General features: G+C 69.4%; 5 protein-coding genes across 5 annotated transcripts; 3 read left to right on the top strand and 2 right to left on the bottom strand.

Moving 5' to 3' along the window:
* Nucleotides 1–2785: 2785 nt before the first annotated feature.
* On the top strand, nucleotides 2786–3781 carry AURANDRAFT_29198 (hypothetical protein; the record flags this gene model as incomplete). The annotated part of the gene is made up of 1 exon (XM_009040752.1): nucleotides 2786–3781. The coding sequence occupies one exon, from the start codon at nucleotides 2786–2788 to the stop codon at nucleotides 3779–3781; it is 996 nt and encodes a 331-aa protein (XP_009039000.1).
* A 196-nt stretch (nucleotides 3782–3977) lies between these two features.
* AURANDRAFT_29288 (hypothetical protein) lies at nucleotides 3978–4619 on the bottom strand (the record flags this gene model as incomplete). Its single annotated transcript, XM_009040627.1, has 1 exon — nucleotides 3978–4619. The coding sequence occupies one exon, from the start codon at nucleotides 4617–4619 to the stop codon at nucleotides 3978–3980; it is 642 nt and encodes a 213-aa protein (XP_009038875.1).
* Nucleotides 4620–6293: 1674 nt separating this feature from the next.
* Nucleotides 6294–7151, bottom strand: AURANDRAFT_29341 (hypothetical protein; the record flags this gene model as incomplete). The annotated part of the gene is made up of 2 exons (XM_009040626.1): nucleotides 6294–6425; nucleotides 6456–7151. The coding sequence occupies 2 exons, from the start codon at nucleotides 7149–7151 to the stop codon at nucleotides 6294–6296; spliced, it is 828 nt and encodes a 275-aa protein (XP_009038874.1).
* Nucleotides 7152–10376: 3225 nt separating this feature from the next.
* AURANDRAFT_29319 (hypothetical protein) lies at nucleotides 10377–10691 on the top strand (the record flags this gene model as incomplete). The annotated part of the gene is made up of 1 exon (XM_009040753.1): nucleotides 10377–10691. The coding sequence occupies one exon, from the start codon at nucleotides 10377–10379 to the stop codon at nucleotides 10689–10691; it is 315 nt and encodes a 104-aa protein (XP_009039001.1).
* A 1338-nt stretch (nucleotides 10692–12029) lies between these two features.
* Nucleotides 12030–13094, top strand: AURANDRAFT_29314 (hypothetical protein; the record flags this gene model as incomplete). Its single annotated transcript, XM_009040754.1, has 1 exon — nucleotides 12030–13094. A coding segment is annotated over one exon (1065 nt), but the record flags the coding sequence as incomplete, so codon positions are not given.

Below are 13094 nucleotides of genomic sequence, written 5' to 3'. Positions count from 1 at the left end.
TCGCGCACGGGCCGCCACGGCGTGCGCGTCGGCGCCGGCGGCGACAGCCACGACTTCACGGTCATGGTCAAGTACGTGCGGCGGGAGATCCGGGCCCTGGGCGACGCGGACCGCGAGGGCTTTTTAGGCGCGTTGCACGTCGTCTACCACGCGTCCGACGCCGACGGCAAGCGCCGCTACGGGTCGAAATTCCGGTCGTCGACGTACCTCGTGAAAAAACACCTCTACGGCGCCGCGGACCGGTCCTGCGACCACTGGCACGACGACGCGGGCATCCTGAACCACCACGTCGCGTTTACGTTGGAATTGGAGCAGTCGCTCCAGGCCATCGACGCCCGCGTCGCCGTGCCCTACTGGGACTACACGGTCGACGCCGCGACCATCGACGCGACGCCGGGGTCCATGTGGTGGGACCAGTCGGAGATCTTCACGCGGCGGTGGTTCGGCGCGATGACGAATCTGAGCTCGCAGCACTACGTCACGTCGGGCCGCTGGGCCTACACGGCCGTGCCGACCTCGCCGGACCCGACGGACGAAAGGTGCACGAACGCCTACGGCCTCCTGCGGAGCCCCTGGAACTCGATCAGCGACCCCTTTGTCACTCGGTCCAAGGAGTTGTTCGGGAAGCCGTCGTTCGCGAACTTCCCGGGCTGCGACGTCTGGCACCGCGCCTTCACGTCGCCGACGCTCGCGGAGGTGCTCCAGATCATGAACGGCGCCGCCCACGGGCCCGTGCACATCATGGTCGGCGGCCAGTGGTCCACGAACGCGACGTCCTGGGTCGACGCCTTCTGGGCGGAGACGATCACGTTCCCGTCCGACGTGCTCCTCTTCTCCAAGTGGCTCTGGCGCAAGGGCTACGTGCGCTCGCCCGCGCCGTCGACCTGCGCGTCGTCCAAGGAGGGCGTCACGGAGGCGGACTGCCGATGCAAGTGCGGCGTCGACGTCGACGCCGCGGACTTTGACGCCTACGCGTTCCTCACGAACGAGACGGACCTCACGCACTGGCTCGCCCAGGCGCTCAAGCCCCAGTTCTACTACGCCGACGGCAAATGGCGCGTCAAGGACATGTCGGAGCGCCAGGAGGCCGACGTCTGGCGCACCGTCGTCAGGGCGCTCTGCGACCCGCAGAACGTCGGCGACATGTTCACGTCCGCGGCGCCCGCGGACCCGCTCTTCTGGCCCATCCACACGACGGCGGAGCGCCTCGTCCACTACCGGCGGCTCCTGGCGACGACGGGCTCCAAGACCTTCGTGCAGGACTGGCGCTACGAGCACAACATGGCGGGAGGGACGACGTTCATCACGCCGCCGAGCGACACGGGCCTCGTGTGCGACTGGTCCGCCGTCGACGCCGACGACGCCATGCCCGTCTGCGTCAGGGGCACGTGCCCGGGCCACGGCGTCGACGACGACCTGCCCTTCGGCAACTTCACGGGAGCCGCGGGCGAGCCGGACCCCTACACGAACCTCGACTTCTACGAGTTCAGCGCGCCGGAGAACGACGCGCTGCCCTACATGTACGACAACTTCGCCTACGAGCACTGCGCGGCGTTGGGCTACGACTTCCGGCCCGCGGGCTACAACGTGTCCTCGGGCGCGCGCTTCTTCTCGTAACACTCTATTTTAGGATGTCAGCGAACCTTTCTAGGCCGACTCCGGCGGCAGGAGCGGCTGCACGCGCACGTCCTTCTTCGGGAAGAGGTCGCGTTCGGGCTTGGGCGCGAGCATGAGCAGGAGCCCGGACCAGCAGGCGAGCGTGAAGTAGGCCGTCATCCAGAACATGTCCGCGTGCCACGCCGCGTAGGTCCGCGCGACGACGCGCGTCTTCCACGCGTCCTCGAGGCCCGGGACGAACGCGAAGTACGCCTTGCCGGCGGCTTCGTCAGCCTCGTAGCGCGCCAGGTACATGGGCACGTCCACGAAGAAGTTGAAGTAGCACTGGGCCACGACGCCGAGGACGAGGACCCAGAGGAACGCGGCCGACCCCCGCGAGCCCGCGCCGCGCCACAGGAGCGAGAGCGCGGCCGGCGCGAGCGGCAGGACCGCGACGGCGTCGAGGCCGACCTCCGCCGCGGCCCACCACTCGTTCGTCGTGGCGACGTTGTAGAAGGACGCGCCCTCGGCGACGACGTAGGTCACGACGGCGAAGACGCTCGCGAGCGCGACGAAGCGGTCGTCGCCCTGGCGCCGCAGCGCGATCGCGATCTGCAGCGTCCAGCACAGCTCGCCGACGCAGGCGAAGCAGCGGTCCACAAGGATGCTGTTGAGCGGGCTGTCGTACCAGGCGTAGCGCTGCAGGTAGAGCGCGGGGAACACGGAGCGCCAGGCGCACTCCCAGACCCAGGGGACGGCGAGGTATTTCATCCATTTGCCGTAGGCGTCGTCGGCCCTGACCTTGGCGAGGAGGACGACGAGCGCGGACAGGTTGACGACGGCGACAACCTACCAGCATGACGGTGACGATTGTTTTCCCACCCCTAAATCACTCGAAAATCGTCACGGACGATTGTTTTCCCACCCCTAAATCACTCGAAAATCGTCACGGCCACAGGACGCTGGCGACGACGCTCAGCGCGTCGTGCCAGAGCACCGTGAGCTTGTCGTCGTCGCGGGGCAGCATGGGCATTCTCATCGTGTGTCGCTCAGCGTGGGCAGCCTCTGATTGGCTGGTTCGAAAGGCCGTATCCAGGCAGTGCACAGCAGCCTGCGTTCTCGGCGAGCTGTGGAAGTCTGTGGCAGCTCGGCGCTCTCTCCTCGTCTGCGGCGGCTGCGTCGGAGAACCATGATCGACGACATCAGCAACCTCCTGGGCTCGCGCGAGCCCGTCAACGCGCTGCTCGGCTCGCGCAAGAAGCCGCAGCTCGAGGTCTTCACGGTCGAGTTCGGCGACGACGCCGTCGACGTCGCCTACTACGGCGCCACCGTGACGAGCTGGCGCACGGCGGGCCGCGAGCGGCTCTGGATGAGCTCCCTGAGCCGCCTCGACGAGAGCGGCCCGATCCGCGGCGGCGTGCCCGTCGCCTTCCCGCAGTTCGCGGACCAGGGCCCGCTGCCGCTGCACGGCTTCGCGCGGACGCTCCGGTGGACGCGCATCGGCGGCGAGGGCCGCGACGACTGCGCGACGGCGACCTTCGCGCTGCGCAAATACGGCGTGCCCGGCGGCGGCCACGACGCCCTGACGAGCGACGAGACCATGGGCTGGGACCCCGCGTTCGAATTGCTCTATACCGTGTCGGTGGGCCGAAACGACGACGGCTCGCCGTTCCTCGGGCTCGAGCTCGGGGTCAAGGCGCTGACGCCCTTCGAGTTCACGACGTGCCTCCACACGTACCTGCGCTTCGACGACGTGCGCGACGTGCGGCTCGCGGGGCTGCGGGGCGTCGCCTACTACGACAAGGTCGCCGCCGAGGACCGCGTCGAGGACGAGGATTCCATCGCCGTCGAGCAGGCGAGCATCGCGTCCTGCGGGTCGCGGCCGCCGGCCGCGGGCTTCGTCGACCGCATCTACCACGAGACGCGGGGGCGGCCGCTGACGCTGACGGTCGCCGGGGGCGAAGTCTACGACCTCGAGCAGACGGCGACCTACCGCGACACGGTCGTCTTCAACCCCTGGGTCGAGGGCAAGCGCGGGCCGACGCGCGGGCCGGACTTCGACGACGACGGCTACCACTACATGCTCTGCGTCGAGCCCGCGGTCGCGCGCGACCGCGGGCCCGTGTCGCTCGCCGCGGGCGAATCGTGGGCGGGCAAGCAGACGATCACGATCCGCGCCGCGTAAGTGTGTGGGTTCATGGGACGTTTGAGCCGCCCGCGGTCGCCGGCGCGCTTTGGCGTGCGTGTTCATGAGCCGCGCCGCTTCCTACGGTGGGACGCTATCATCAAACCCGGCGCGGTCGACGCGCCGCCGCCCTGGCGCGGTCGACGCGCCCTGGCGCGTCACGTGGGCCCAACTTTACCGACATCGAGCGTCTTCCCTACTCCGTCGACCCGTACTCGCCCATGACCTTCTGCTCGTTGATCAGTCGGACGATGCAGTCGTCCTTGTCGCGGTTCGCCTGGAAGCGCGCGAAGTGCATGAGCTGGCCGCAGAGCGCGTCGACCTTGCCCGCGGACCGCGCGTCGACGAGCGCGCCGCTGTCGTCGAAGATCTTGCCCGCGCCGCCGAGCGCGACGGCCGGCGTGATGACGACCGCGCCCATGTCCTGCAGCATCGTGTGCATCGTCCGGACCATGCGCAAGCCGCCCATGGGGCCCGGCGACGTCGCGACGACGCTCGCGCACTTGTTCTGGAACCCCGCGTACATGCCGCCTTCGCCGCGCGTCGCCCAGGTGATCGCGTTCAGGAGCAGGGGCGTCGGCATGCCGTTGTACTCGGGGCACGCGATGACGAATCCCGTCGCCGCGACGAGCTTCTCCTTGAGCTCCACGGCGGCGCGCGGCATCGACGCCGTTTCCAGGTCCTGGCTGTAGATCGGGAGCTGCAGCGCGTCCAGGTCCACGACTTCGCAGGCGGCGTCCTCGGCGGCCAGGCGCGACCGCACGGACTCCAATAGCTTCGCGTTGTGGGACCCCTTGCGGCTCGACCCGCACATGAGCACGAACGTTGGCTTCTTCATGTTGCGCACGAACTCCGCGAGCGTGCCGGCCATTGCTGCTTCGCGGCGCGCGTGAGCAACGATGGTTGTGGGTGCGGCAGTGCAGTGCTGCGCGGCCTGCAAGCGCCGCCGCTTTCCTTGGGTTCAAATTGAAGTCAATTTATCTCAGATTGAAGTCGCCGGAGTTGACTCAACCTTTGAGTCAGGAAAAGTACTATTAATTAATGCCGTGGAAATAAATTATTGAACAGCACTACTGCCACGGTCGATGGGCCGCCAAAGAATCGACTCAGATGATGACGAATCGGCGCACCGCGACTGCGTCTCGTGGACCTCCAAGTGTCATGGAGGAGGTCAGGGAGGTCGCGCTCGGGACCTGCGTCCTTCGATACGTCCCGTCGCGCCGAGGCGCCGCCGCCGCCGCCACCACCACCACCAGCTGGGCCTTCGCGCCGCGCTGGGCGATGGCCTACGTCCTCGTCCTCTCGCGGCTCTCGCTCGCCGTCGACTTCTTCCAGACGGCGTCGCAGCTCATCGGCCTCGCCGACGGACCCATCAACATCTTCATGAACTCGCTCTCCCTGCTCTTCATCATCGCGATGGACCGCGCGATCTGCCACGACCTCCCCGGGGACCAGATCTACTCGACGCGGGCCGAGCGCGTCGACCACGCTCGAGGCGCCGCCGCGCTCCGCGACGTCGCGGCGGGCCTCGCGGAGGCCGCGGAGCGCATGGCGCCCTCGACCCTCGGCGCGCACCGCCTCGTCTACCGCGTCCTCGAGGTCGGCTACGCGGCCGCGGCCTTTGCGGTCGCGCGCGAGATGCAGACGAAGACGAGCCGCGGCGAGATCACCATCGCCGACGACGGCTGGAGCGACGAGCACGCCGTCGCGAACCGCGTGACGGCCGTCTTCAACTGGGCGACCCTCTGCATCGCGCTCATCCTCGTCGCCTACGTCAACGTCGTCGCGACGCCCCACGCCGCCGCGCCGGACGCGACGTGGGCGTCGACGGCCGCGACGTTCGCCGCGTACTTCGCCGCGGACGTGGGCCTCCTCTTCTTCTTCTTCTGGGTCATCAACCTCTGGGTCCTCGACTCCCTCGTCATCTTCGGCGCCTCGGCGACGACGATCCCCTTCGCCGCGCTCCTCTCGGGGACCTACGCCTGGTAGCGGCGGGCGAGACGGAGCTTACGGGGGGAATCGGGGGGTACGTCGGGGGGGGGGGGGGGTGGGCAGTGATGCTCGGCCGCAGCCCGTCGTAGGACGAGCATGCGCCCGATGTCGACGGCGTGAAAGCGCATTTTTTTGCACGCTTGTCGCAATTCCGGTGCGCATAAGTGATTGAGCTATTGAGGAGGGCTTGCACGTGGCATGGGGCGGGTCGCGCCCTCTAAGGCGTGGGCGGCGCGTCAGAGGTCCCCGGCGAGGCGTGAGCGGCGGTGTTGAGGTCCCTTTTGAAGGGCAAGCGGATGTGTTGAGGTCCCTGTTGAAGTACAAGGTTTCACGGTGAAGTCCAAGTTGAAGAGGCGTTTAACATGTCCCGCCGGCGGGATATGTTAACCTGTTAAGTTGAAGCGCCGTCGAATCCCACCGGTGCTCCTATAGGCGCTTCGAAGCCCCTCGGCCGTAGTCAGGCCCGCCGCCGCCGACGGACGAAACGAACCGCGCTCCGTGTTAGGCTCGCCCGCGGGGCTTAGAAGCGCCACCGGTTGCCGCAGTCGGCGCACTCGAAGAACTGGGTCATGGGCTCGTCGCCGGAGCGCGTCTGCTTCTCGTAGTTGGAGACCTTCGTCGACTTGCACTTGCCGCAGGGGTACATGGTCTTCTTGTTGTCGATGCCGATGGACGCGTCGACGCGGTCGCGGTTCTTCTTGTCCCAGTCGAGGGAGCGGGCGTCGTGCTGGAACTCGGCCATCTTCTTGCGCTCGGCCTGGACCTCCTGCGTCGCGAGCTCGTCGACGGACATGGAGCAGAGCTCCGCGGGCGTGACGCCGCCGCCGGCGACGCGCGCGCGGAGGTCCGGGTTCTTCTTGAGGTTGAAGCTGAGCTGGCGCAGCTTCGCGACGTAGTCGCGCTTCACGTTGGCGTCGGCGAGGTTCGCCCAGCGCCCGTGCATCTCGCGCTCGACGGCCTCGGCCGCGCGCGCGGCGCCCGCGGGCGCGCCGCCCTCGGAGAGCACCTCGAGGAGCTTCTTCCGCGAGCTCTGGCGCACGGCATCGCCGAGGTCCGCGACCTCGAAGCCCGCCGCGGTCTCGGCGGTCGACGACGCCTGGCCCTCGCGCGGGCTCGAGCCGGAGGCGCGCGGCGTCGACGGCACGCCGGCGGCCGCCGCGAGCTCCTTCCACTTCTTGATGAGGGCCTTGGCCGACGCCGACACGCCGGCGTCCTCGTGCTTGCGCAGCTTCGACACGACGGCGCCGCACTTGAACTCGTGGAGCATGGCCACCGTGACCTTGGCCGCCGTCAGCGCTTTCAGGATGTCGTTGATCGTCGTCGGCGCCGAAGCCTTTTGGAGGTCGACGACGAGCTGCTTGATGGAGGATGCGGACATGTTTCTTAGTCGATGTTTGGCCGTCCCGCGTTCGCTTCTCTCTTCGAGGGCCGCGCTCTACCAGCTTCTTCCTTTTGTCGCTTTTTGCAGATCGCTGCTCGCACGGCTCGTTGCGGTCTGCGATGCCTGCCAACTTGGCCTCGGTGTGCCGTGTGGCAAAACGACGCCCTCCAAGGGCGAGTGGCAAAAACGAGCCGGATGATACAAAACACATTACACAGGAAGATGGTGGTGGTGGCGGGCTCTCTCTCAGAGCCCGTTGGCGTCGCTGTCGCTGTCGCGGCGGCTCCTCCGGCGCCGTTCGCGGCGGTACGCGGGCCGGTCGTCGTCGTCGTCGCTGTCGCTGGTGCCGTCGCGCCGCGGCCGGCGGCTGCCGCGCCGCGGCCGGCGGTCGCTGTCATAGTCGTCGTCCGAGTCGCGCCGGCGCCGGTGCCGGCGGTACTCGGGCCGCCGGTCGTCGTCGTCGCTCTCGGTCTCCGGGCGCGGCGGCGGCTCGCGGCGCCGCGCGCGGCGCGGCGGCCCCGCGTACTCCGGCGGCCGCTCGTCGTCGTCGCTCTTCGGGTGGCGCTTCGCGACGAGGACCTTCGGGAGCGGGTGCTTCCGGAGGTCGTCGTCGTGCATGAGCGCGGACGGCCCCTTGTGCGGCCGCCGGGGCAGCCGCGCGCCCGGGCCGCCGCGGCGCCGGTCCTCGGGCAACTCGGGCACGACGCGCGCGGACCCGGGGGGCCGGTGGGCCGCCGCCTCCGGGAAGACCTTCGAGGGCCGCGGCGGCGGCGTGCCCGCCTCCGCGTCGGAGATCTCCGCGGACGACTGGCGCCGCGGCGGCGTCCGCGGCGACCCGCGGGGCGGCGGCGTCCGCGGCTGCACCTCGACGGTCTGGCCGCCCGGCGGCGACGTCCGGGGCGACACGCGCGGCGACAAGTTGGGAAAGAGGCGCCGCTTCCACGCGGGCAGCGGCGCGGGCACCGCGGCCTCGCGGTCCCGCCGTCGCGGCGTCGCGTGGACGACGTTGACGACGGGGTCGAGGCGCCCCAGGGACGCGCGCTCCTTCGCCGCGTTCCAGAGGCCGAAGCCCAGCGACGCGCCGCCGCCGACGGCGAGGCCCGCGGCCTGTGTGGAAATCAAGCGCTGGTTTTGGGGGGTCCCCACCAAACTTCAGAACTCTCGAGCTCGGTCAAATCGACGTCGATTCGGCTGATTTTTGGACGAATCCATTGCTCTCGGAAGAGCCTGGTCCAAACCGTTCGATACGCGCACATTGAAGTCGGGTTGAGGATTTGAGTTCCACGCAGCCCGCCGCGAGCGCCGCGAAGACGAGCGCCGCGACGCCCAGAGGCGTGAGCGCCCACTCGAGCAGGGTCTGCGCGTCGTCGTCGCCGGGCACGACGGGGGCGGCGGTCGGCGGGGTGCTGTTGAGCGGCGTGGGCGGCAGCGAGGGCGTGGCCGAGGGTTCGAGCGTCTCCGTGATGAGCACGAAGGCGATCTTCTTGTCGACGCCGCGGTCCACGTAGTCGAGCAGCAGGTCGCTCGCGTTGGTCGTCGTCGTCGTCGCGAGGCGTCGTCGATCTTCCGAAACCAGGGCGCGCCGCGCCGCCGCGCCGTCGTCGCACACCCCGCAGGTGCGGTCGCAGACGCCCGCGAGGCTGGCGCCGCACGCGTCCGGGTGCTCCGCCGCGTACGTCGCGCAGAGCTCGGGCCCCACCGCGTCGTAGCACGACGTCGGCGGCGCCGTCGGCGGCTCGCAGCGGCCGCAGGTCCAGTCGCAGACGCCGACGAGCGACGTCTCGCAGGTGCCGGGGCTCACGGCGACGAAGCCCGCGCACGTCGCCGCGTCGAGGCCGTCCTCGCAGGGCTCGGCCGTCGGCGCCGCCGTCGGCGCGAGGCCCGCGGCCTCGTAGATGCGGATCTTGACGGCCTGGCGCCTGCGTGGAAATCAGCCGCTGGTTTGGGACGTCCCGACCAAACTTTGAAATTCTCGAGCTCGGTCAAATCGAAGTCTATTCGGCTGACTTTTGGACCGATCGATTGCTCTCATCGAGTTCTCGAAGCACAGCGAAAGTTTTCGTGTCAAAGCTTTCGAATACGCGCACATTGAAGTGGGCTGAAGATTTGATTTCCACACAGCCTGGCGCAGCGTGCCGTTGCGCACGGCGTCCGCGACGCGCGCGGCGACCTTGGCGCCCGCGTCGCGCGTCGACTCGCCCGCGCTCCGGTTCACGAAGTGCTCCGCGAAGAGCGCCGCGTCGATGACGAAGTGGACCAGCGCGTGGTCGTCGAGCCGGCGCCGGTCCGTCGTCGCGTTCGGGTCGCAGGTGACCTGGACCGACGACTGCGGCGTGCCGATCGCCGAAGCGTACTCCGGCTCGAAGTACGCGGCCGCGCCGAGCGCGTCGAAGTCGGCGCAGTACCTGTGGATTAGTTTGTTTTGAGCCGTGGAGCGCGCCGTCGCGCTCGAGCGCGTAGACGCGCACGCGGCCCGACTCGTCGACGGCGATTTCTCGGGAAAACAAGTGCGTATTCGACGCGGGCCGGTACGCAGCCCCGGATGTCGCGTTCGCCTCGACCTCGAGCGCGAGGCGCACCGTGATCTCGTTCCGCGTGGGGGCTGGGCTCGGGTAGGGCGAGATCGACGGCGACGGCGTCTCCGCAGACGGGGGCTGGGACCAAGTTGGTGCGAGTGAGGGGCAGGCCGTGGGGACGCTCGTCGGCGGGGTTGTCGGGACTGATGACGGCGGCGTCGTCGGGACCGGTGAAGGCATGCTGCTCGGAAGCACTGTGGGGCTCGGCGTGGGCATGGTCGTCGGGACGCTCGATGGCAGGGCGCTGGGAAGCGCTGAAGGAGCCGGCGAGGGAAGACTCGATGGAAGAGGACTCGGAAGAGGACTCGGGAGCGGGCTCGGGAGCGGGCTCGGGATCGGGCTTGGCAAGCTCGTGGGCGTCGGCGTCGGCAGAGGTGACGGAGCGCTTGAGGGCCGTCCAGTTGGCGTGCCCGTGGGCGTGCCTGTAGGCGTACTCGTGGGCCTGCTCGTCGGAAGATTCGTCGGCGCCGCGGTCGGAGTGCCCGTAGGCGCGCTGGTAGGCCTGCTCGTGGGTGTAGACGTGGGAGTCGCCGTGGGCGTGCCCGTAGGCGCGTTGGTAGGCGTCGCGCTGGGCACGGGCGACGGCGCGGGCGATGGCCTCCCCGTGGGCGAGGACGTCGGCGTCGCGCTCGGCGCCGGCGTCGGGATGCCCGTGGGCACGGACGTGGGCGCGGGCGACGGCGGAGTCGTCGGCGTCGGGCTCGGAGGAGTGCTGGGTACAGGCGAAGGCTGTGAGCTCGGCGGCGTCGTAGGAGTAGGAGACGGTGGCGTCGTCGGCACCGGCGAGGGCGCTGGCGAGGGAACTGCCGTCGGAGTGGATGTCGGCAGCTCGGTCGGCGCGGCGAAAGGCCGTTGCGTCGGGACAGAAGTGGGCACTCCAGTGGGTATCGACGTCGGGACCGGCGTCGGGACCGCTCGAGGAATGGCCGTGGGAACCGATGTCGGGACCACGGAGGGCTGAGAAGTCGGTACAGGACTTGGTGGCGTCGTGGGAGAAGCCGTCGGCGTTGAAGATGGCGCGGAGCTCGGAGCGCTCGACGGCACAGATGTCGGACAAGCCGTGGGCAACCCGGACGGCGTCGCCGTGGGCGACGAGGTGGGAGACGAGGTCGGCGCGGCCGTCGGACACGTCGTGGGCATCGCCGTGGGCGATGCCGTGGGCGCAGGGCTCGGATTCGAGGACGGCGTCGCCGTCGGCGCGCTCGTGGGCGAGCCCGTGGGCACCGTCGTCGGCGAAGACGTAGGCGAAGACGTCGGCGCGCTCGTGGGCGAGCCCGTCGGCGCGGCCGTCGGCGCACTGCTCGGAACGCTGGAGGGCGATCCCGTGGGCCCCGCGGAAGGATTCGAGCTCGGATGCGATGACGGAGCGCTGCTCGGTCCCGCGCTCGGCAGCGACGACGGCGTGCTGGTCGGCGCGGACGTCGGCACGGCCGTCGGCGCCGGTGACGGATTCGCCGTCGGACACGAAGTGGGCTCGTTCGTAGGCGTAGCCGTGGGCGACGACGTGGGCGTAGGCGTAGGAGCGGCCGTGGGATTCGACGTGGGAGTGGCAGTCGGACACGCTGTGGGAGGCGCTGTGGGCGTGGCCGTGGGCGCCGACGTTGGCGTCGACGTCGGCGCGCCCGTCGGAGACGCGGTCGGTGACGCGGTCGGCTGGGCCGTCGGCACGGGGCTCGGATTCGACGACGGAGTCGCCGAAGGGTTCGACGTGGGACAATTCGTCGGCAATGGCGACGGAATCGCGGTCGGAGAGCTCGTGGGCGATCCCGTCGGGGCGTTTGACGGTGTCGACGTCGGTACGGCGCTGGGCGGGGGCGTCGGTATCGCAGACGGAATTCCACTCGGAAGCGTCGAGGGAGCCGCAGATGGCGACGAGCTGGGACCAGCGCTAGGACAACTCGACGGAAGCGCTGTCGGTACGGAACTGGGCACGGCGGTCGGAACATGCGACGGAGACGACGACGGACTCGGTGAAGGCGCGCTCGTGGGCAACCCCGTCGGGACGGCCGTCGGCGACGCGCTCGGCGTCGCGGTGGGGCAGGCCGTGGGCGAGGGCGTTGGAGCTGTCGAGGGGACAGCCGTTGGCGCGGCCGTGGGACACGCCGTGGGTGAGGACGTCGGCGACGCCGTGGGCGCGGCCGTGGGATTCGACGTCGGCGATGATGTCGGCGCGGCCGTCGGCGACGCCGTCGGAGACGCGGACGGCGTCGAGGTCGGGGGCGAGCTCGGAACAGGCGTAGGAGCCGCCGTTGGAGCGCTTGACGGTGGCGACGACGGGCTCGACGTTGGTGGCGCCGTAGGCGTCGATGTGGGAGCGCTCGACGGCGGCGACGAGGGCGACCCGCTCGGAGTCGCGCTCGGCACCGACGTCGGCGTCGAAGTCGGCGCGTTCGAGGGCGTGACGGTCGGTACGGAGCTGGGAATTGAGGTCGGCGCGTTCGATGGCGTCGCCGAAGGAGTTCCCGAAGGACAAGCTGTGGGCGCAGAGCTGGGGACGGCCGAAGGCACTGCCGAGGGCACCGACGAGGGCTTCGAACTCGGATGGGCCGAAGGCGCGCCGCTAGGACTTGCGCTGGGAGAAAACGAGGGCGAGACCGAAGGACAGGCCGTGGGAGCGTTCGAAGGAACGAGACTGGGCGACGCCGAAGGAGCGGCGGTAGGCACGCTGCTGGGCACTGCAGTGGGCACCTCAGATGGCAACGTCGAGGGCGTCGCGGTGGGACAACTCGACGGAGAGCTCGACGGAGGAGCCGTGGGCACCGCGGTCGGCACGGTTGATGGCGACACGCTGGGAAGCCCGGTGGGCACTGATGAGGGCGCCGAAGAGGGGAGAGGGCTAGGAACCGCACTAGGAACCGGCGAGGGTACATTTGAAGGTGGTGCCGAAGGCGATCCGCTCGGAGTGCTCGTAGGCGCGGACGTCGGCGCGGCGGTGGGCACGGCCGAGGGATGCGAGGAGGGATTCATCGATGGGGTTGCCGACGGCGAGCTACTAGGACCGGCGCTCGGTAGCGACGATGGCAGGCTGCTAGGAACGCTCGTAGGTGCGCTTGAGGGCCCGTTCGAGGGCATCGCGGATGGACAACCAGTCGGGACTGAGCTCGGAACCGCCGTGGGCACATTGCTGGGACTCGAAGAGGGACACGACGACGGCACCGAAGTAGGCGCGGCGGTCGGCACGCCGCTCGGCAGGGAAGATGGACTGGCACTAGGCACCGAGCTGGGCACGCTAGAAGGCGGAGACGATGGACTCGACGACGGAACCGATGAAGGGACCGATGTCGGCACCCCGCTCGGAATCGGCGACGGCAGCACCGTCGACGAGCACCGCGACCTACGAAAAAAAAAAATGACAAAAAAATGA

The sequence above is a fragment of the Aureococcus anophagefferens genome (assembly GCF_000186865.1).
Source record: "Aureococcus anophagefferens unplaced genomic scaffold AURANscaffold_16, whole genome shotgun sequence".
NCBI lineage: Eukaryota > Pelagophyceae > Pelagomonadales > Pelagomonadaceae > Aureococcus > Aureococcus anophagefferens.
Note: the sequence above shows the minus strand (reverse complement) of the source record. Positions and strands in the feature narration are given on the sequence as shown.